The following is a 23,107-nucleotide window of genomic DNA, read 5'->3' as shown; positions in this document are numbered from 1 at the left end:
TTTTTCAGGATCAGAGGTCTGTGTACGACGCATGACTCAAAGATGTTTGGTTTCTTTTACGGAACCGATTTTGAATCCCTTCTGTCGTGAATTTCGAGCGTTCTCCATCGTCAGCGTCTATCCGCGTATTAGAGACCAAAAATGAATCTATTGAAATAAAAGATAGTATAGTACAGTGGTTTTTAACATTTTTCGTTTACCACAATAGATCAAATAACTGGTCGCAGTGGTTAATGGAAAACAAAGGAAAAAAAAACCTTTTTCGTACCATGTACCCCTTTCCGAATATTGATCCCCATGATGTACCCCTTTCTGAAAATTGTTTACCATCATTACCCTGTAGGGTTGCTACCCCTTCTCATTGCCTCCGGGTTTTACATCTATTTCTCCAAGTATAGTGATTCGATGAATAATTTCAACTCAATATGTTCAAATGAGTTCCTCCGGTGTTAATGTAGACTGTTCCAGAAGCTGACCTTAACTGTTTTACAGGTAGAAAAGAAGTGCTACTTTGTTGGAACCTTCCTAGTGACTGTAATGACGAATAACCGAATATTTTGTGCCCAGCAAAAAATTCGGAAGACACCGCAGTATGCTTCACAGATGCTACCGCTTTCCTGCCTGCTTCACGGTACTTAGCTGTGGCAGAGAGCAATGGTTGTTCGGCTGCTCCTCCACAGCGTGAGTGGCCGGTGCTTTTGGATTATTGTCGTTAGCCAGAGAAGTGAAATTTCAAACCTACCTAAGTGGACAATACGGTTTACGAACGCGATAAATTTAGAGCTAATAAGAAAAGCTCAAAGTAGTGGTGTGCATCATGCTTTGGCAAAACAAAACAACAAACGGTCAATGTGAGTCAATTTTGGTGATTGATACTTCGACGAGTTACAAAAAAGAATGAAAGAGTTTATACTTGTCTACTTTAAACTCAGCAGATAGGTCAGATAGGTTCAAAGTAATTCTATAATAACCTATCCCAGGTCAGTAAAAATTTCCGGGTGAAAACCTTACCAAAGGTGGTAACCCTATTACCCTGTAAAAAGATTTTCAGTTGGATGAATGCCACAATTTTACAATAAGGAACCTGTTCCAGGGCACTCTCAGTAAGCATCTCAATTCTTGACATACTGAAACAATATATAAAGACAAATACCCAACAGGAAAGTTTGGATAACAAGTTAAAATTTGTCCCGCATAATTCACCCTCAAGAATCGTCCAATTTACCCTTAGGGGTGCATTCACCCCCGGTTGAAAACCACTGGCATAGTAGGAAAGTCAAGAAATTTCAGTTTTCAGGAATGCGTCGACACCCTGTACATATATAAAACATTCTACACAGCATTCATTTTTTTTTGTATTTTGTTTCAGCAAAAATATTTTACTGAAACTTTTCCAGCAAACAGGATTTGCTAAGAGTTCAGCTTTGCATTTTTTGTTTTGAAAATTTGGCAATTTTGCTGAGTTTCAGCAGATCAAACTGACAGCTCAGCAAATTTTGATAGTTTTGAATTATTGTGATTTTAGCGAAATATTTTTTACTGGAAACTTCTTGCTAATATTTCAGCTCGGCAAAATTCAGCAAATATATGCTGATATTCGTTAATTAAAATTTAGTGTGTATATTATTTCATTAAAAAAATTATACTTCAAAGGGCACAAACGGCCTTTAAGAACTGATAGATCATATCACACCTACACTGTCCATAAAAGCATGAGTTCCATATGGGTTGGAATTGTATTCTGTATTACCTCTGAATCACAACACACAAGTAAGGTTACCAGGTTTGTTTAGAAAATATCGAAAAAAATACCAAAAGATGGTTGTCCCACTCATAAGGCTCAATGGAAATGTTAATCTTGAACAGCGTTTTTCTCGCTTGCTGTTTTTCCACATGGGACTCTTATGCTTTTATGGGCAGTACACTCATAAAAAGTTCTTGTCACTAATGTGCAAATTTCTTACCTGTTGGTTTCAAATGAACATGTTCAACTTGGTCGAGGTAGGATCATAAAACCCCATAAATATAACTCAAAACTAAGCGTGCTTTCCGCTGCAAACAGATGGCCTACTACGTCCGAAAATGCACTCATAGCAAGAACCGGTTCGTTTCGGTTATTAATTGGATAGAAGTGCTCAAGGAAAGTGAATACGTTATAATACGGTTTAGTTACTGGTGTGAAGAGGTCGTTTGCTGCCCTGCACCGATAAATTTTGGAATATGCTTACCTAGCGTAAGCAGAAGAGCCCTTGGTCTCCCAACAGAAGTGTTTTTATTTTTGTTTGCTTTGGGAAAACTGGGAGCGAGAGTTGAGTATTGGAATAAACCTATTGAATTAAATAATTAGAATTAATTAATATTAATCACGTTTATTTTGATTTTTTGAAATGTAGGTACATGAAACATAAGAAGAAGTCTTCGATAAATATTTGAATACACTGTAATAATCCTAACTAGTATGCAAAATAGTTCCAGTTCCCATGCAAATAACAATTAAATCAGAACATATTGTTCTGCTCCACACGGCGTGAAACTCCATACTTAATATATCATATCAGTTTCAATCTAGCTAGCATGCAAAGTAAACTACTAGCTAGTAGTCCGCATTTAAATCGCTCATTTTTCACGGTGAATGATTAATGTGTAGTCAATCAATCGTACATGTAGGTACAGCCTGGCAAGTTGAAATACTGGGTAAATTGAAGGTATATGTACTTTTTCCGGTGAGAACCAGTCCTAAATTGAAGGACCCAGCTTCATCCGATTTTTATGTTTGAAATTTATAGAAGATTTTCAAACTCTTACGAAGTATGGTCTGTCGTTCCGACATTCATTTTTGACCACTCTATTGTCATAACTGAATGAATGAAAAATGAATCGAGCCGTGTGAGTTCTATATATTCACAACAAATAAATAAAAAGAGCATATTTGAATTGTCTGATAACTCCTGGGGTTCATTATTAAGCATTATAGCAACTCTAAATTGAAATAACCACGTTATATGCCATTCTATTATTTTTTCTTTACACCCATCAAACTTCAACCTAATTCAGTATCATCTAATGATGATCAATTTAATGAATACGTTTAATCAATGTATGACATGTATTGCATACAATGATATAAATTACGAAAGTGATGATTTTTTAAACTACTTTTACTGTCCGTGCTTTTCCAAAGAAGACGCGATCATTATTTTTGGTCGCAATTCGTTGCAGTGCTTTTCTTAAGGGATCGATCACACGATCGAAAAATGTTGTTGTAAACGAAACATAAGAAAACCTAAATCTTTGGAGGCATAATTTATTATTTTGCTACTATATATTTGATCGATAATAATCAGTTTAAGTTATTGTTTACATTCACGATATAACCAGAAAGGTTTGAATGTTGTCATTGACAATATCGACTCAACATGCCCCACTGTACCTAATTAGAACCCCACTCGTTATATGGACGGGGTGAGTTCTACTACCGCACCGGAACCAATAGTAGCAGTTTGTTCAGAGTTGGGGGTCACCTGCAGAGCACTTTCTCAAGATCATGATCCAATAATTGACCAATTAACCCTCAGCAGACTTTGCATACGATCTGCTACGTTGAACTGTATCAGTCTCCGGGTATGAACAAACATGCGCCTTGATACTGTACCGAAACACGCAAGTATTGGCTGACTCCGGTGTAAGCTTTAAGCGCAAACTGGGAAGTATTACAAGCCAGCTGTAATTAGTGAACGAGATCACTGCACGTAACTGGCGTTTCGTCGGGTATCTAATATTGCTGAGTAATTAGCTATTTAGCGGAAAGATAATCATTGAGAAAACGTTGCTCCTAGTGGGAAAATCCGAAGCTGCTCAGTTTACTCCACGTCACGAAACCCTTTACTTTAATGCAAGTATGATCTAAGAAAGAATATAAAGTCACGAATTGGTAACGAAAGACGGCTGCCAGAATGTAATTGACATTCCATTCAATTCACGTCTTCGACGATTCCAATATCAATGTGATTTTGACAAGCAATTTATTAGACTTGACACACTGTGCTGTGCTGAGTGACGGGTATAGTCTCCGCGCATGCTGCTTTTAACTCACAATGAGTCCTATATATGCATCAATCCACTCAGGTACACAGGTATTTTACGACTTTCCAGTTAGTTTACCGAAAAAGCAAAACTGAAGGTCAAAGTCGTAATCAATCTTACTGCTATATACCGCGAGCACCCTCGGATAAAGTGTCGGTAGGTGGATGGTTGGTTGGACAATTGGTAATGATTCGGTCATGCACAATTAAAACAAAGTATGATGGATGTTATGAATCCTCTCGAAAGCAAAAATAAAAGCTCCAATGACCACCGAAACCGGTGGCTGTGAATAATTTATAATTATTTGTTGGCCTTGGCCGTGTAGCGTTGCTCTTCACGATTTGCGTTTTTCCTGTATGTGGTCGCGAATCTTTTTTGAGAAAGTTGAAGAGACAGAAACCAGACCCTTAATTTGTTTCTGAAACGAGCTTCCAGTGGTAAAATTTTGAAAATGTGTTTGAATGTCAAATAAGTATTATCAATACTTCAGATTAATACATATTACAAAGAAAAATTGACTTACCTTACGTCTCATAGAATAGTAGATAATTTATTAATAAGATTGTGCTATCATGAATGGAGTAAAAATCTATATGGTTAGCACTAAATCATCAAATGGGTCATTAGATGAGCAATTTATTTCTATTTTTTTTTTAATTACATAACTCGATAGAGCTCAACTTCCGAAATTTACATTTGTCTAGCTCTTAAGACTTGCGATCGATTTTTTTATTGATTTGTGGGTTGACCATTCCAACTCCCACTGATTGGCAGCGGTTTAGATGAAAAAGATGTATCATGCAAATAGCTTAGTTCCAGGATTTGGGTAGGTGTTAGTTCGATTGAATTCCAATAGCCCATTTCGTAGAGTGGCCAAACCGTATTCCGAAGCCATCGTGCCATCAACCAGTCCCGCCCTAATATAATGTTTGCATCAAAGGGATTTAAATATTATAAAAAGAATTTCATTTTTTTTACAGAAGGTAAGAAATTGATGTGTATTCAGTGTATTTTTTTGATCTTTATATACAAATAAGTTATTATTATTATTATAACTATTATTTCTAGTTTATCTTCTTTGAGTTCAATTGGCTATTGGGTCGATGAGGCTGAGCTCCGGAATGAAAGCAGCTAGCCAGGGCCGCGGGAGAGCCTCCCCAGCACCTGGTTTTGGTACGTCGGTGGACCCGCTGAACGAAGGTGACTTGGTAATTTGCGGTTAGTGAAGGGACCTTCCCAGCGATTCGGATGTGGCGGAGGGCCCGCTGAGCGTTCATGATTGATAGGCTGGCAGATTGTCGCAGTCGTAGGGCCACGGGAGAACCTTCCCAGCACCCGGTCCGGTTTATGGCGAATGGTCCGCTGGGCGATGGTAGTAGTTGGGCTGACGGATTGTGGCTGTTGAAGGGCCACGTGGAAATCTCCCCAGCACCCGGTCCAGGTGTGGCGAAGGGCCTCGCTGGGCGTTGGTAGTAGTTCGGCTGACGGATTGCGGTGGTAGAAGGGAGGCGGGAGAACCTCCCCAGAACCGGGTCTGGTCCGAATGTGGCGGAGGACCCGCTGAGCAGTAGTGATAGTGGTTGTAGTAGAGGATGGTGTGAAGTCAGCCGGTTCGCGGTCTGCCTTAGATAGATTCGAGAAGATTGGCATCTTTCAGGAAGGCAAGTAGTGCCTCTTCGTGCACTGGGTCGTTTGCCAGTGTTTCTCGAATCGAAGAGTGTAACCTGTGGTGTCGCCGCAGGATGTCAAACACCGTACAGTTTATTAGTAAGTGCTCCAACGTGAGTCTTGTGCTGCAAGATGTACATATTGGAGGGTCAACGCGGGTGATGGTGTGAGCATGGGTAATCCTCGTATGTCCCAAGGCTCGGCGCTGGCAGTCACACTATTCCCGGTCAGCATGAACTCCCTCTTTTCCACGCTCTCGAAAGGCATATTCGTGTTTATCTACGCTGACGACGTGATTCTTGTAGCGATCGGGAAAACGACCGGCCGCACTAAACTGAAGCTGCAGGCTGTCGTAAACGTTGTTGGTCGGTGGGCCAATTCGGTCGGTTTCAACAACTCAGGCCCAAAATGCGCCATTTCACACTGTTGCAACTCCCACCATTTAGCCACCGACCTGCCGGTCATACTCGTTTGAACAATAATACCAATCCGTAAAGAGCCAAAAATCTTTGGCGTGACAATCGACCGTAAGATGGCTTTCCTTCCACAGTTTCGACGAGTGAAAAAGGATTGCGAAAGCAGGAAACGTCTTGTCCGCACCATCAGCTCGAGAAAGGTGGAATAGGCGAATCGTACTTGTTACGCAACCTGCGAACGCGCCTCCGTCACGAATTTCTGCTCAACGGGACCAGCCGCCGAGGATGCAAGCGGGACAGCAGGGAGCTGTCATACGAGCAGTGGATAGAAAAATAAACACAAAGAAGGAAGAGGTAAATTAAAAAAAGATTAGTTCGCAGCAGGTTTTAGTAGTTTAACAGTAATTTAATTAAAAGCTTACAGTGAAAAACACGGTATTGTAAATCCTTATAATTAGAAGTATGGTTGTAAAATTATAACTAGTAGTACGGCTGAGTGAAATTAAAGCTATAGGTAAAATGTGCGATAAAAATAACAGAAATGAATTTAACCAAGAATTTATCACAGGATTATCACAGCTAGTTCATGTTATCGTAGCAGCACCGGTAATCGAGTTGATAACGACGAGGTAAAGAATACTTTTATAAAACTTAAACCTAAATAAAATCTTCAAATATGTATAGGATTAAAGTACCGTACGAGACCGCTTCTCGGAAATCACGGAAATTAGTATCAGCACTAAACGTAAGTAAACAACGTAAAAGTCAATGAATTTAGTTTAGTACCTATTATATATTTGTCTAATCGCAGGGAAAATTTAACCAACTCATAATAAACGAATTGAATTAGAGTTTTGCGTTGAGTTCGTTCAAGTTTACGGAAGTTGTTTACGTCTTGTTGCCGTATCGGGAACAGCACTTAACATCAGCCCTCATCCACAGTTGTCTGTTCTATGGACTTCAAATAACCAGTTGTAATTGGGAGGGTTTAATCGATATCCTCGCATCGTTGTATCACGGAGCAATCAGATCAGCCTCACACCTGCTGCCAAGCACCCCCGCCGAAGCTGCCTGCGTTGAAACCGGCGTCCTTCCTTGCCGGTGCGTAGTGGCGATAGCCGTTCTAAGACGAGCCATGGGGTTCCTAGAAAAAGCATCGGGTGATGAATGCCATCTACTACAGACAGCTTTGAGCATACACACCATGCTTGCCGATGCCCCTCTTCCAACAGTCCGCACAGCTACATCGGGTCAACAACCGCGCCTGACACGATCGCAGCCCAAACATAGAATCAATCTGGCTGTATCCACCCGAGCGGGTGATCCTCCCCGGGCTGCCAGAGCCCAATTCCTCCAGATGGTCGAACAAAAATACTCAAACCATTTACACATCTACACCGACGGCTCGCAACTTTGCGAGGGGGTGGGCGCGGGTGTGAGCGGAATCGGAGCGTCGTCGTCTACCCTCCGTGTGTTCCGTGTACTCCGCAGAAGCCGCCGCCATCGCCATTGTCGTTACCAACACACACACCGACAGTGATTTTCTCCGATTCCCTCGGCTGGATGTTGTTGGCTTGAATCAATACTTGTCGAAAGTAAACAAAGTTCATTCCATATCGTCAAACTGGCGCCCAGGTGGTGAAATGGTTAGAATTCAACGGGGGGCTGGATGTTGTTGGCTCGAATCAAAACTTGTCGAAAGTAAACAAAGTTCATTCCATATCGTCAAACTGGCGCCCAGGTGGTGAAATGGTTAGAATTCAACGGGGGGCTGGATGTTGTTGGCTCGAATCAAAACTTGTCGAAAGTAAACAAAGTTCATTCCATATCGTCAAACTGGCGCCCAGGTGGTGAAATCGTTAGAATTCAACGGGGTGCTGGAGCGTTGCCAGAAAGTTTTTATTTCCCAGATTAAATTTCAGGAAACTTCCCAGTTAAGCTCAGCCGGAATGCTGGCTGGTTCTAATTCGTATTCCTTCAGCAACCTTTGTTTAAGTAGTAACATTATGATGCGACTTAGCCGCATAACCGAGGCCTACGAACCGAAGCGGCTCAAAGCCGCTGACGATCCGCCGGGCGAGGTGGCCGCCAACCCGCCGTCGAAAGCAAACGAACCTATAGTCCACTCGTTTGCCCGAATTACTCAAACATAGGGGCTATCCCTAGTTCAATTCCGACTGAGCGGTAGCGAAGCCGGACAGCACGCACAAAAGCGATGTGGCGTAGCCACATTGGGTGGTGGAATCAAAATAAAATAGGCAACGCTAGCAAAATGTAAACACAAATGAACACTCCGGATGAACCTATCGTCAACTGACGTTTCGACGAGTTTTGATTCGAGCCAATAATATGGGCCCGTTCATTTGTGTTTACATTTTGCTAGCGGTGCCAATTTTATTTTGTTTACACCACCCAATGTGGCTACGCCACATCGCTTTACGCGTGCTGTCCGACTTCGCTACCGCTCAGTTGGACTTAAACTAGCGATGGCCCCTATGTTTGAGTAATCCGGGCAAACGAGTGGATCACAGGTTCGCTAGCTTCTGACGGCGGGTCAGCGACCACCTCGCCCGGCGGATCCTCAGTTCCTAGGCCTCGGTTATGCGGCTAAGCCGCACCGTACTGGTACAACTTAAATGGAGGGTCCTGAAGGGTGTCGGATGGTTACCGCAACCCTGCAAAGTTCAACTGGAAATGAGCAGGAGTTTTGGCTGGTTCTAATTCGTTTTCTGGCTCTAGTGACACAACCAATTCTAACTAGAATCGGTTGTGTCACTGGAGCCGGAATACGAATTAGAACCAGCCAGCATTCCGGCTGAGCTTAACTGGGAAGTTTCCTAAAATTTAATCGGGGAAATACAAATTTTCTGGCAACGCACTCCGTTGAACTCTAACGATTTCGCCAGTTTGACGTTACGGAATGAACTTTGTTTACTTTCGACAAGTTTTGATTCGTGCCAATAACATCCAGCCCTGAGGATCCGCCGAGACGGCGCTGATGGTTGGGTGGTAAGCGTGACCACCACCCACCCCAGTTGGTCTGGGTTCAATCCCAGTCGAAGTCGTTGAGATTTTTCAGAGATGAGAAAAATCTGAGGTCACGCCTTCCTTCGGAAGGGAAGTAAAGCCGTTGGTCCCCGGTCCATGAGTTGATGGGTCGATATCCAATCCAGATAGTGGGAGTGTCACCTCTCTGGCGTCGGATCTTATGGCCTCGTAGCGGAAATAGGCCGACGGAAAATAAACAGAATTGGAAGAAGAAGATGGTCCGCCGGGCGAGGTGGCCGCCAACCCGCCGTCGGAAGCAAGCGAAACTATAATCCACTCGTTTGCCCGGCTTACTCAAACATAGGGGTTATCCCTAGTTTAAGCATTATTTATAGAGGATAGCCAGATGAATGAAGGGCGTAACATCAGCACAGGATGCTTGGAACAAATGCGATCGGTGAGTTCCAATTTCGATTCCGGCGAGAGTGCAATGAAGTCAGTGGTGAAGAGACAGGAGGAGAAAGTTTGCTTCTATTGTCGAAAACCGGGACATTTCCGTCGAAACTGCCGTCTATTCAAGCAGCAGCAGATGGACGATGAAGGAAGTGCCCCTGAAGCCAAGCAGGCAACGGAGAATTTGGTGTGCTTTGCAGTCAGAAAGTGTCGACAGAAAGGTCGTTGGTTCATTGACAGTGGCTGTTCGAGTCACATGACCAATGATAGGCAGTTTTTCAGTAAGCTGGATCAGACTGTTAAGATCGATGTATTATTGGCCGATGGCTCTGTTGCGAAGTCTGCTGGTATTGGCGAGGGATCAATTCAGTGTATTGATGGCGATGGAAATACGAAGAATATTTTGATCAAGGACGTTTTGTATATACCGGGCTTATACAGTGGACTACTTTCCGTTCACACATTGTTGCAAAAAGGATACAAGGTGGAGTTTAGAGAATCGAGGTGCAACATAGTTGATCCGAGAGGAAAGGTAGTAGCCGTTGGAGAGCTACGAGAAAATTTGTTCGAAATAAATATAGTAGGGGCGAAGATGTCGAAAAATCATACCAAGAGTCCACAAAGCTGCAAGTTTGTTTGGAACGAAAAAGTTATTTGTCCGGAAAAATCAGATCTACCGGATGTCGGAGTGAAGAACGATCATGTTCGGAGTCAGAAGGAGCTGTTAATGAGGAATGTAACAAAGACCACAGAAGATACGATGTCACACACGGAAACATCAGAATGTGATGAAGAGTATTTTGACTGCGATGACGAAAATTACGATTATTGGATGGAGTCTAACAAATGTTACGGATACAGTTTGCAGAAAAACCAAGCTGACTACGCGGCTAAGATAACTGCAACAATTGGACGTTTCATGGTACGGTCGATGAGATTCCTAGTCTACTGAAGCAGGATGAAAACATCGAGGAGGAGTGTTGGTGGGGGCGATATTTTCACCCGCCGCCACTGAATACTTTGGGCTGACTCTACTGACGGCCATGAGTAAAGGAGAGAAGAAAAACTAACAAGCACAGTGATGCAAGCAATTTATTCCATGTCATTCCACATCTAACCGTTTCCCAATAAAGTTCGTTTATTGACGCGTTTACTTTTCTTCTGCCGTAGCGCAAGTCCTTAGCTTGGTTTCTTTCCGGTTTGGACTTTCCGCTGTGTAATCTGTTCCGCCGGTTTCCCAACAAAACATAGGGGCTATCCCTAGCATGCGCAAAAGCGATGTGGCGTAGCCACATTGGGTGGTGGAATCAAAATAAAATTGGCAACGCTAGCGAAATGTAAACACAAATGAACCCTTCGGATGAATCTATCGTCAATTGACGTTTTGACGAGTTTTGATTCGAGCCAATACAGTCGTGATTCGCTGGTTGGACACTTTAACTGGACCGCTTTTTAATTGGACCTCCGCTAGTTGGACCATTGTCCCAAAGAGAATAGGGAAAGAGACGAATAGTGTGAAGCCAAAAATACCTTATTGAGCAGACCAATCGTGCAATGTAAATAAACATTACTTATGCCTGAGTTGGAGGAGATAAGTATTGTACTTCTATCAAAAAAGAAATTTGAATTTTCATCAGAATTTAGTTCAATCGTGATTGTAAGGTGCATTCTAGAGTATATGTATGAGTAAAAATAAGCTTTAGAATTATTTCATCTCTTTGTTTCGAAATGCACATCGTTTGATAAACAAATCCATCGATCGACATAGTTTGTTTTCAAAATATAATAGGAGTCATTTAAAGTGCTGCCTATAGAAGCGGTTGCCAAAATTCTAGTGTTGAAATCATCATAAAGGGCGTGTTGCCGTTTTGACTGATTTTCACTCTTCGTCTCTTTCCCTATTCTCTTTGCATTGTCCAACTAAAAAGCATCTGAATGTCATAATCTTATGTCAAATTTACTTTGACAATCAATCTGACAATTATTAGAGATGTGAATGGATGCAATGTCAATGTCAATGTCAATGGATAGTTGGTTAGGTGTGGCCTAACAAGCGAATCACGACTGTAATATAGGCCCCTCCGATAGTGAACGCTTCAGCCTTTATAAATTTACAAACGCGGTCTCAAGAATTAACCACCCAGCGCAATCATGAATCGGCCACGTCCGGAAGTACCTACCTTTGGTCCTAGAAGCCTAGACTCATGTCTGCAGTTGGAATACTTAAACAAAATATCGCCACTAGAAAAAATGTTCCATGGCGACGACATGACCGGAAACTCTAGTGATATTGTCGTTGGGATTTAGAACCGACTTGGTTCTAGCTTAGCAACGACGTGTTACTGAGCTTCGCACTTACTTCCTTATTGGATTTGATAAAGAATTTATTTTATTTTTGGTTTTTAAAGTTTCTTTTACCCGGAGGGAAATCTAGCAGGTCATAAGCCGGAAGTACGACTTATGATGACTACGGTTTTCCTAGCGGGTTGTACCTTGGAAAGGAGAAAAAGAAATAGATTATATGATAAAGTATACTTCACTACCAACTCCTCTGTTGGTTTGATTGACGTCTGCTGGGCGCTGGTAGGGACCTCTTTAACTGCGAATCACTACAAAGGAAAAACGTGTCATCGGTTTCTACTTAGAAAGAAAAACGACCAAACACCTGCTATGGGAAAAAGCGACTGAACGACTGATTTAATTTCATATCCTTAAAACTATATATACAAATTCCTAATCTAACTATTCACCTACCTACTTAGTTCTAGCTATTCACCCTTCTCGCTCACTCCTACCGTGATGTGTTTTTTATTCCCTTCCGCCGTCCATTCGGTACGGCCGGCAAATTATGTTCCTGCCTGCTAGACTGTTTTAGGGTGGGTAAACCACCGACAAACTGACATGACACTGTATTTTCAAATTTGGCAAGATATTATTAGAGAGTCGACGCAAAATTTTGTAACTCGTACTGTCAAACGGACGTTCGTTTGACAGTACGAGTTACGAAATTTTCAGTCAACTCTCTAATAATCATCCAAGCTACTCTATGTAACTAGAGTTCCTCCAGTAGAAGTTTGGACAAGAGAAAATAGACAACCATAGTTTCAAGGCACTTGGCTCAAAGAAGTTTGGCTATACTTGAAATAGTTAAAGGAAACTATAACCTTAGAAATATATGTTCTAGTTTTGTTGAACATTTGATAAACAGCTGAATCAATTTTGTAAACATATATATAAACAATATTTGACAAAATATGAGGTAAATCAGGGCAAATGACATACACTGCATTTTCGGCGAAAGATCTACGGTCCGATGTGCAATGTGATAATAAATCCCGAAGTTGTTGTAACGGCATTTAATTAGCATGACACTGGAAGGTGAAGTATATTATGAGCCATAGTACTCAAGGGAGAGCAAGGATGTGAGGGAAGAAAGTTTAGTAAGCGTGGAATAGGGTCATTTGAGCAAGCTTAGAGTTTCCCGGCGACTTAACCTTTTGCATGCTACCGCAGGAGTTAGGATCTTTTGGCATTAGAATACAAATCACCTGAGTCTGTGGCATGCCCGGACGAGCGTAAAGTAACTTGTTACTTCATGCTGTCGGAACCGACTTGAAGTTGATTCAATTTTTTCGATTCACTTTTCATGGAGTCTCCAGAGAACAAAGCCAGTCAATACCGCAATACCGTGCTTTTCCAAAGGAGACACGACGATTATTTTTCGTCGCAGCAAGATTCGCAGCGCTATTCGGCGCACGATTCATCGCAATGTATTTCTTATGGAAGGACACTAATAAAAGGTGGTGCAATTTTGTGTAAAAAACATACAAAAACCTGAAACTTTAGAAGCACAGTTTTAGTCAGTTTTATTGAGAAATTCAGTTAAAGTAAATAATTAGCATACATTAAACTTGGGTAATGCATATTTTTTGACGTTTTCAGCATTTATTATCAAATGCGCCAATTCAATGCGTCGCCTCAAAATGATTAAACGACACGTTTCCAATGAAACGTGCAATACTTTCTACTTAAAACGTTAATATACGATGCTCCGCCCATTTGAATTCGAAAAACTTCTGCTCGTTTGAATATGTCTTGTCCAGACTTTTACTAGAGGACATTAGTGTTCTTTTACGAAAGACACGTTAAGTAATGATGTGTAACTCATTATACAGATGGAGTTACTGTTCCGAGTTTAAATTATTTGCCAAAAATTTTCACTGAAATCGTTCTAGTTGTCATGTCAGTTTGTCGGTGGGTAAACAATTCAAATCCTAAACCCTTTGCGCTGGTAAACAAATCAATTCTATATCTTTCGGCGCGGGTAAAATTATCTATTTGGTATCGGTCTAGACCGGATACCTTTACGTTGGATTATTTTCCCAGGACCGTCGCTAGATCACTTTATTATTATTTTTAACTTTTACGGCCTTCGTGGCGGTACTTGCGCCTCGCCGGGATCGCCTACGTACACAATGCTGTATTATTTGGCAACCGTCTGAGAGTTTTATTACTATCGTCCCTTCTAGACGATAATTGCTTTCTTCGCATTTCCTCATGGTCCTTGCCAAGTAACTTACTATCATAAATTTCACCAGTTACCTGGAGTCTCGTCCCTGGTGGAAGCTTAGACCACCGTATGAATGGTGCAATTAATGCAGCTTGGGACACGAGCGTCGATGAGTAATTACGGCTATCATGAGGCCTTTTGTTATTATTGGGTAATTCGCCCACTCTCAATATATGCTTCCTTGAGCAATTTACTGGTTGATACATGAAGGCTTTCAGCCAACTTCAAACGTATGCATATATGTACCGTGAAGCGATCCTGAGCTCGACAGATATGGCGGAACTCTCTTCTAGTATCTGAACCGTACACTGAAAATTAAGCATCAGTGTCATTCAAGAATACACGCGAATATGCGAATGGCCACACGGTTATGAAATCAAATTTAGCCACGCTATGTTACATACACGCTAGCGGACGTGACCAACACGTTAACATACAAACGCGTTAGCTTTGTCCACGCGATCTCAAGTGAGAACCTACAAACGCCCATGTTCGCGCGATAATGCATCGCTCACGTTCGGAAATCTCTACCTTCTGACTTAGTAATCTAGGTTCATGCCTTCAGTAGAACAAAAAGAAATGACACTTGTATCCACTAGACAACAGGTTCCATGGTGATATGACCGGGAACTCACTCTCTTCTAGCATCTGAATCGTACGCCGAATATTATGTATCAGATTCAAGAACACATGTGAGTATGGGAATGGACACACGGACGGTTATAAAATTAAATTTATACACGCGGAGCTACATACATTCTAGAACACGCGACATACAAACGCCCACGCGATCGAACACATTAACGCACAAACGCTCGAGCCCTTCGCGATGATGCACGCGATCGTGAAGTCCCTACGTCCGCATATATCTGATTCGTACAATTCAGAATAACGGCCCGCTGCATTTTCCTTAAGCAGTGTTTCAGTGGGTGACATTTCCCGTCTCGTCTGCAATTGAGTGAGTGAGGACAGCTAACAACAACAAAAAATAGAAAGCTAATCTTTAACGATATAAGCAAACAAAAAAGAAATGATATTCCTAGTTCAATGACCCTATTTTCAAGCCAGATCAGACATCAGAGATTGTTTCGAAAAGTTGGAACTAATTAAGGAAAAATTAATTCAACTTGTCGCGTTACGGCAGTAATCAACTATTTGCCACATCGAATAATCAAGTAACAATCGAAACAAGAGCCACACGATCAAAGGAATTCCCGATATGACTTTAGTACCTAGTACCACTTAAGGTGGTAATCCCTAGTTTCTGCTCCTCATTGGTTTGTCCAATTGACGCTAACGCAGTCATTTGACTCAAGAGGATCGAGTGAGTTGAACTAGTCACCTTTTGTTGACATGATCGCGGCGGCTTACCAATTGACGATCGAATCTTCACTCATTTATAATTGGATGGCGTAATCACTATCAAGAGGTCGAAGGCCGTTTGTCCGAACTGGTTGGAGGGACTTTCAGAGTTGTTTTACCTGAATAAATGAAGATCAAGCGGTCGAAAAGATTCCTCCAACTCTGAAATGTTTGATTTAATCTTACGATCAAGTGTGTTTGTTTGACTTATTTACGTTAGGTTGAAGTTTACAGGGTTTGTGTTAGATGTGTTGTGATCTATTTGCTCATAAGAATTCCTCAAAATTAACCATCTTTATGAGATAGGCGGAATTTCAACTGCGTGGATCAGGTTGAAAACTGGTGTATTTTCATATCCGCATTGTGAATAAATCACGTGGAATGCGTTGTCGACGCATACTATCGAACACGTGCCGGAGGCTGCTCAGTATATTTACTTTCAGATAAGAGCCGCCTTTTGCATGTCGAATTGCAAGGTAAACTCGTCTCAAGGATACTCCATAGGGAAGCCTAAAAATATCGCAAAAGTAAATTGTCCAGTATCATTGTATTCGAACTATCATAATACGACCACACTTTAATGACCAAAGGCGCCTATCACTGACCGGTTTCGCGAGTGCACCGCAAGATTGGAGCAAAACTTCTCACGCATGTGCTACGTGTCGGTTGGCTAGTCAGCAGCACTCGTGGGCTTGGATGCATAATCAGTGCACTGCGCTGCTGCAACCAACATACATAGGTAATGCGGAAGGTGGTTTTTTTTCTTTCTCAGTTGTAAATAAAAACTAGTTTTCAGTCTTGCACAGTTCACGAACCTATTGCTCGACCTTGGCATTGTCCATGCGATTACTATGGAATGGTACGCGAGTGGTTTGCAAAGAGGACAACTGAGGCTGGGGAGGATTGGGTCGAGATTCGTGCGTATAAGCATGGTTGTTTGTAGTTGGAATTAACAAGTAGTAGGTACGCATTTCGAAGAATGGTGAAATTTTTAGATGGCTTCTGATTTCCGTTTATTTGAAATGAATAATCGACTTAATCACTAGCAAAATTCCGTCAATTTATTCTAATTCGATTATTTGTGTCATGTCTTACTAAAGTTACAATGAAGTAGATAGTTCTTAGTTTAAGATGAGTAATCTAATTTCAATACGAACGGATATTTCTTCAAGTCGGAATGAGTGCCTTTAATAATTGTATACATATAGTTCAAGTTTTATTTACATGCATTTCTCGAGATATACGCTTAAATTGAACAAGCTGTTTAATATTAATTTTGATCATCGGTAAAAGGTGTTTATAGTAATATAAAATGTATCTAACGATGTCCGCCATCATGTCAGCATTCATTGTTGGATGGTGTATTACCACTGTCAGTTAGATTGTTTCATAGAACACAACCCACTTATCTCCTACCAGTCGCTTAATCCGCTTGATTCTTTCATTGAGCGAGCTGGAAAGATTCAGAGGGAAACTCTTTAAATTTCCCTCGACAACCACGTTCTTACCCAAGTGTAGTCCCTGCAGTGTAGTAAAATCAATGCTACGATCGGCGTCAACAATCCTCCCATTCGATAGGGCCAAGTTCTGCAGTAATGGAAAAATAAAATTAAACAATATTGTACTAAATTGAAAAAAAAAATCAAAATAACGTGATAATTACCTTCAAACTCTTCAACTTTACGATATTAGAGAACGAATAAGCACTGAGCACGAATTGATATACATGCATAGTGCGCAGATTTGGACAGTGCTCGCAAAATGCATCGAAAATACTATTTTCGACGATCTCCATTTGAACGAATGTCAGGTTCGGCATCTTCGCCGCCAGCTCACCGTACTGCACCGGAGGGATACCAAGTATTTTGGACCTTTCCGTGAAAACAAGCTGATCCAATTTGTTAAACGATAGGTTCGGAAAAGTGGGCCAAACCCTGTTCGGCAGTTCTAGTTTCACCGATTTTAAGGACTCACAGCTTGCGAAATTAAGAGCGAAAAAGCACGTCCAATTGGAGAAAGTTGCTAATTTTATAAACTCTAGCTGTGGTGCGGTGATGATGAAAATTTGCTCTCCCTTGCGGATGTTTCCCATAGACTTTTCGACCCATTCAAGGTAACGCAGGTTACTGAAGCTGACGTGAAAGTAGCGTTCCTGCCACCGAGTATCGCCATATTGTTCAAAGGGACAGCCTATCAGAACCGTAAGTTCTGTTATGTGATTTAGTATCTGGGAATGCTCTTGGAATAGCTCGGACAGCTTTTCATCGGGCGTTGCATTAACTATCAAATGTCGGAGAGCAAAATTAAAGACCGATCTCAGCATTCTACTCAGGGCACTCATAAATTCTACCGTGCAGTCACTGCTCCAGGATACCTCCACATAGTGATAGCGCCGTTTGGAGCACCGAAGGATGTTTTCGTCCAATAATTGATAGCCATACGAATTCTCTTCTTTTTTTAGCCATTTGGACAGGCATATTCTAACGGAACTCGGTAGAATATCTGCAACGGTACGATTCCACTTACTACACACTAGAGTGCACGACTTCTGGTCCCTCACGGACAGTCTTTTGACAATGGTAAACAAAGCTTTCGGCGGTAAATTCGACCAGTTGGACATCGTGAAACTGTCTACAATTTTGTTGAAATAAAAGACAGCATTAGCATACTAAAGGAATTATTAGAACGAAAATACTCACCGATTCTTTTAACATTTCGCGCTACTAGGAGAACTGTCGCTGAATGTGTTCATCTGTTTTGGTCGTTATTTTCTCGGCAAAGTTTTCAACAGGACCTAAGCACATCTGAGTTTTTGCAGAAATTATATTGATGTTGCGGTAAATTAATAACATGTTGGATGCAAAATAACTATAGAATGATTCTGTAAAAATTTATTTAAAAATGCGAAATTTTCAAATAAAAGTAGAAAATTGATTTCCTCCATTTTTTTGCTTATTAGTTTCTACCTGATGGGAACAAGTGGTACGTCGTCGTTCCATTCTTCATCGTTTTGACCTGCTTTGACAGCAGATTTCGCTACACGCTCGTAAAAAGTTACTCAGACTCTGAGTAGTTTTTAACTCAGTTTTGAATGATGTTCGTGAACGTCAAAAATTGAGTTGACAGGTATAATATCTCTGAGTAACTCTGACTCTCTTTTTGGGTATTACACAAGAAACCGTTTTGGAGTTACCAAATGGAAAAGCCATTTTTCGCCAAGTTAAAAATTCCAAGCGTCATCCGCCATTTTCCATTAGTAGGTACAGGCTCGTTTAGTTATCGTTCATCAGCTTTTTAAAAATAATTTGTTCAAATATTTATAATAGTTGGAGCTAGAATTGTAGTGTTTGTGGTAAAATACATTTAAATTTTAAGAGTGGATTTGAGCAACCTGCATGCAGAACATTTCAGAAGTGGTGGATACTGAAACGGTAATGAAGTTACGAGGTAATATTTACGCTATACTTACAAAAAAACATAAAATTTAATAAACTGAAGTTTCTTTAAGTATTATTGTAAAAATATTCCATGAGAAAAGAAAGCCTGGATTGTATTACATCCAAAACAAAATTTTTACGGCCAATTTCTTCACTGGATGAAAATAGGTTTAGCTCCAGTTCAGATGCAACAATCGATCGTGAACCAGTTTAAATAGGAATCGGTTGTTGCACTTCAGTTGAACTCCTGAAAGAAATGATTTAGAATTCCAAGTCATGATCCGGATGTTTCCCAGTAAAGTTCAGCCGGAAATGAGCCGGATTCCGGCTGGCTCCAGTTAGTATTCAAGCTCCAGTGACACAACCTATTCTAACTAGAATCGTTTGTATCACTGGAGCCGGAATACTAACTGGAACCAGCTGGAATTCTGACTCATTTCTGGCTGAACTTTACTGGGTTTTAATGAAATATTGCACTCATAAATTGAGTATCATTCTACCCAAACTCTGAGAAATTTCAACTCAATTTTTGGCTTTTTTGTCTACTCAAAAATTGGGTAAGCTTCTGCTCATAATATGAGTAATAATCGCTCAATTTTTGGTTTTGTTAAAGTTCTACTGAACCCAAAATTTGAGTAATGTTCAACTCAAAGTCTGAGTAATAATCACTCAATTTTTGGTTTTGTTAAAGTTGTACTGAACTCAAAATTTGAGTAATTTTCAACTCAAAATCTGAGTAATAGTGACGCACTTTTAGGTTTAGTGTGGATTATATTGTACTCAAAAACCGAGTAATAATTACTCAGTTTTTGGTTCACGCAGGCTTGCTCAAATTTGAGTAACTCTGGAATTACTCAATTTAAGGGTTGTTCCACTTTATCTGGAAATGGGTGGGATTAAACTCAATTTTGAGTTACTTTTTACGAGCGTGTACTGCCTGCATAACAAAAACCCTTCAAACTTTTTTTTCTTACACTATCAGCAGAAATGTAACAATACATTTCAAAACCAATTGAGTCGTTATGGCCAAAATTCCTCATCGGCTACTTTTTAGTGCGCATAGCTATGTGCCGTATGTGATGTTATTAAGAAATTCTAGCTTAACGATTATTATTTCCGAAAGGTGTTCAAATTATGGAAAATGCTCAGCATTTCAAATATGTCCTGAGCAGAAATAGACATATCACCTGATGCTCTTTGGTCCTATTGAAAACTTTACCGAGCATCAACGGCAACATTTCATAAGATACTAAATACACTAAGCTAATGCAAAATCGAGTTTGAAAAAGTTGCTCGTATTTTATATTTTTATTTTATCAACTAAAGCTTGTAATAAAGCGAAATATCGCAATTTTTGTAAAATTTGTCACATTTTCCGTTGAATTATGATTCAGCGGAACTGGATATAGTTTTCTTATGTCTTCACGTTTAATAAAAATGTTTTCAATGACCAGCTGGCTTGCAGGGCTTGCAATCGGCTGTTATTTTTTTTCTTTCAGAATTCTGCTTGCACTTTGAGTTCTGGAAAAATTTGTCAAAATGTAAAAGTTTTTACTTTATTTCAAGTGTCTTCAAAATGAAGAAATTTCTTCCCATCGCGTATCCTTGCTCCAGTTTACCAAAATTACTCCATAACTTTAACAATATGAGTATTTTCGGAATGGGGTTATCGAGTAGCAGTGGCGGATCCAGGGGGAGCTCCTGGGGGTCCGGACCCTCATCTCATCAAAAAATTTCAACCCACTGAATTTTTTTTGAATTTGTTTCAATTTTAAATTTTTTTCAAACTCCAACGCACTCAAACAAAATTTTTCACTGATTTTCATTAAGGTTATTACATATTACAATTGATCAATATTCATTTCAAAACCCAAAATTTCAGACCCTTCCCGAATTTTTTTTTCTGGATCCTCCCCTGTCGAGTGGATGAAGGAAATCGATGTTTGGCGAAATTTTCAAAATCAGGATGGCGATTTTCGGTTTACAAACATTTTATATAACTATCAACATGAGTATTGCCGCCATTTTGAACTGTAAGATGGCGACTTCCGGTTGAAAATTCTTCATACCCTTAACAATATGAGTAATATCGGATTGCTATTGATGAGTCGATGACGGAAATCGATGTTTGGTACCATTTTGAAAATCAAGGTGGCAACTTCCGGTAAAGCATCATTCCCCATAACCCTATCAATATGAGTATTTTCAGAATGAGGCTGATGAGTAAATGACGGAAATTAATGTTTGGCGTCATTTTGAAATTCAAGATGGCGTCTACCGCTTTGGAAAAATACTGTGTACCCCTATGAATGTTTTTATAGCAGGATTGACAAGTAGATGACAGAAATCGTTTTGAAAACCAAGCTGACGACTTCCGGTTAAAATATTATTGTTATCGTTATGGGTATTTTTGATGCATAGAATACGCAAATTGATGCTTGGTGCCATTTTGAAAATCAAGATGGCGACATCCGGTTAAGCAAATACTCTATAATTATTTGGAATGGAGTTGATGAATAGATGATGGAAATTGACGTTTGGCGCCATTTCGAAATTCAACATCCGGTTTGGAAAATACTCCGTTCCCCTATCAATACGGGTATTTTCGGAACAGGGTTGACAAGTAGATGACGGAAATCAATGTTTGGCGCCATTTTGAATTTCAAGATTGCGACTTCCGATTAAACAAAATATCCTATATCCTATTAATGTAAGTGTTTTCTGAATGTCATGGATGAGTAGATCATGACAATCGCTGTTTGACGCTATATTGAAATTCGAGATGATGAGATCATGATCAATATGAATATTTTCGAAGTGTGGTTGATGGGTAGATTATGAAAATGCTTGGCTCAATTTCGAAATTTAAGATGGCGACATCGGTTTAGCTAAAATACTTTATAACCCTGATATGGGTATTTTCGAAATGGGGTTGACGAGTCGATTACGGAATCCAGTATAGTCCATATTTGGCACTGTTTTGAATTTCAAGATGGTAGCTTTCGATTCAGCAAATTTCTCCTTAACCCTATTAATATGGGTATATTCGGATTGGGGTTGGCGAGTAGATGACGGATAGCGCTATTCGGTTCAGTTTTAAAATTCAAGATGGTGACTCCCGGTTAGGCAAAATTCTCCTTAACCCTCAATATGGGTATTTTTGGAATGGAGTTAGCGAGTAGATGAAGAAAATCGATGTTTTGCACCGCTTTGAAGTTCGAGATGGAGAATTTCGGTTAAGGTTCTTGGCCATCTTGGAAAACGAAAAAACTGGTTTTTCTCACACCGTTGGAAAAATCTCCATGAAAATGAATCAACATATTCAGGGCATTGATAGAGTATAGCTGATTGATTTTCATAAAGATTTTTCCAACGGTGTGAGAAAAACCTGCTTTTTCGTTTTCCAAGATGGCCGCTTTTCCATGCTTTCTCTGTTGGACGTTGAAATAGTACTTCATAATCCTATCAATATGGACTTTTTCGGAATGCGTGTGTTGAGTAGATGTTTGGCGCTATTTTGAAATCAAGATGGCGATTTCCGGTTAAGTAAAATTTTCAATATGGGTATTTTCGGAATGCGGTTGACGAGTAGATGACGGAAATCGAGGATTTGCACCATTTTGTAGTTCAAGATGAAGGTTTTCAATAAAAATGTTACTTTATAATCCTATCAATTGTTGGTTAAATGAAAAAGATAAATGTTTGGCGCCATATTGAAATTCAAGATGGCGACTTTCAGTTCAGCAAAACTGCATAAGTAAATCAATATGGATATTTTCCGAATAGGGTTAATGATTAGACAACGAAAATCGATGTTTCACCATTTTGGTATTAAAGATGGAAACTTTCGATTAAGACAAAACAATAACCCTATCAACTTTGGTGTTTTCGACATAAAGTTAACAAAATCTCGATAAGGCGCTAGTTAGGAATTCATGATGGCGACTTCTAGTTAAGCAAACTTCTCCATAACCCTATCAATACGGATATGTTTGGAGTGGGGTTGACGAGTAGATGAGGGATGTTGCTATTCGGTGCAGTTTTGAAATTCAATATGGCCGATTTAACAAAATTCTTCATAACCCTATCAATATGGGTATTTTCGAAATGCGGTTGTTGAGTAGATAAAA

The 23,107-nt window shown here is 40.2% G+C and overlaps 2 protein-coding genes across 2 annotated transcripts in view; one reads left to right on the top strand and one right to left on the bottom strand.

Annotated features, from left to right (window-relative positions):
* LOC131685838 (long-chain fatty acid transport protein 4) overlaps positions 1 to 23,107 on the top strand; it is a 75,209-nt gene that overhangs the window by 5,578 nt on the left and 46,524 nt on the right. The gene's annotated exons all lie outside the window — the stretch shown is intronic.
* LOC131685839 (uncharacterized) overlaps positions 16,735 to 23,107 on the bottom strand; it is a 36,572-nt gene continuing 30,199 nt past the window's right edge. The window contains exons 2-4 of the mRNA XM_058969825.1: positions 18,240 to 18,344; positions 17,204 to 18,171; positions 16,735 to 17,127 (exon numbers count right to left, since the gene is read on the bottom strand). Of these exons, the coding sequence (XP_058825808.1) occupies positions 16,918 to 17,127; positions 17,204 to 18,160 (1,167 nt within the window). The 5' untranslated portion in view covers positions 18,161 to 18,171; positions 18,240 to 18,344 and the 3' untranslated portion in view covers positions 16,735 to 16,917. The remainder of the gene's footprint in view (positions 17,128 to 17,203; positions 18,172 to 18,239; positions 18,345 to 23,107) is intronic.

This window comes from Topomyia yanbarensis, chromosome 2, assembly GCF_030247195.1.
Source record: "Topomyia yanbarensis strain Yona2022 chromosome 2, ASM3024719v1, whole genome shotgun sequence".
Classification (NCBI taxonomy): Eukaryota; Metazoa; Arthropoda; class Insecta; order Diptera; family Culicidae; genus Topomyia; species Topomyia yanbarensis.
Note: the sequence above shows the minus strand (reverse complement) of the source record. Positions and strands in the feature narration are given on the sequence as shown.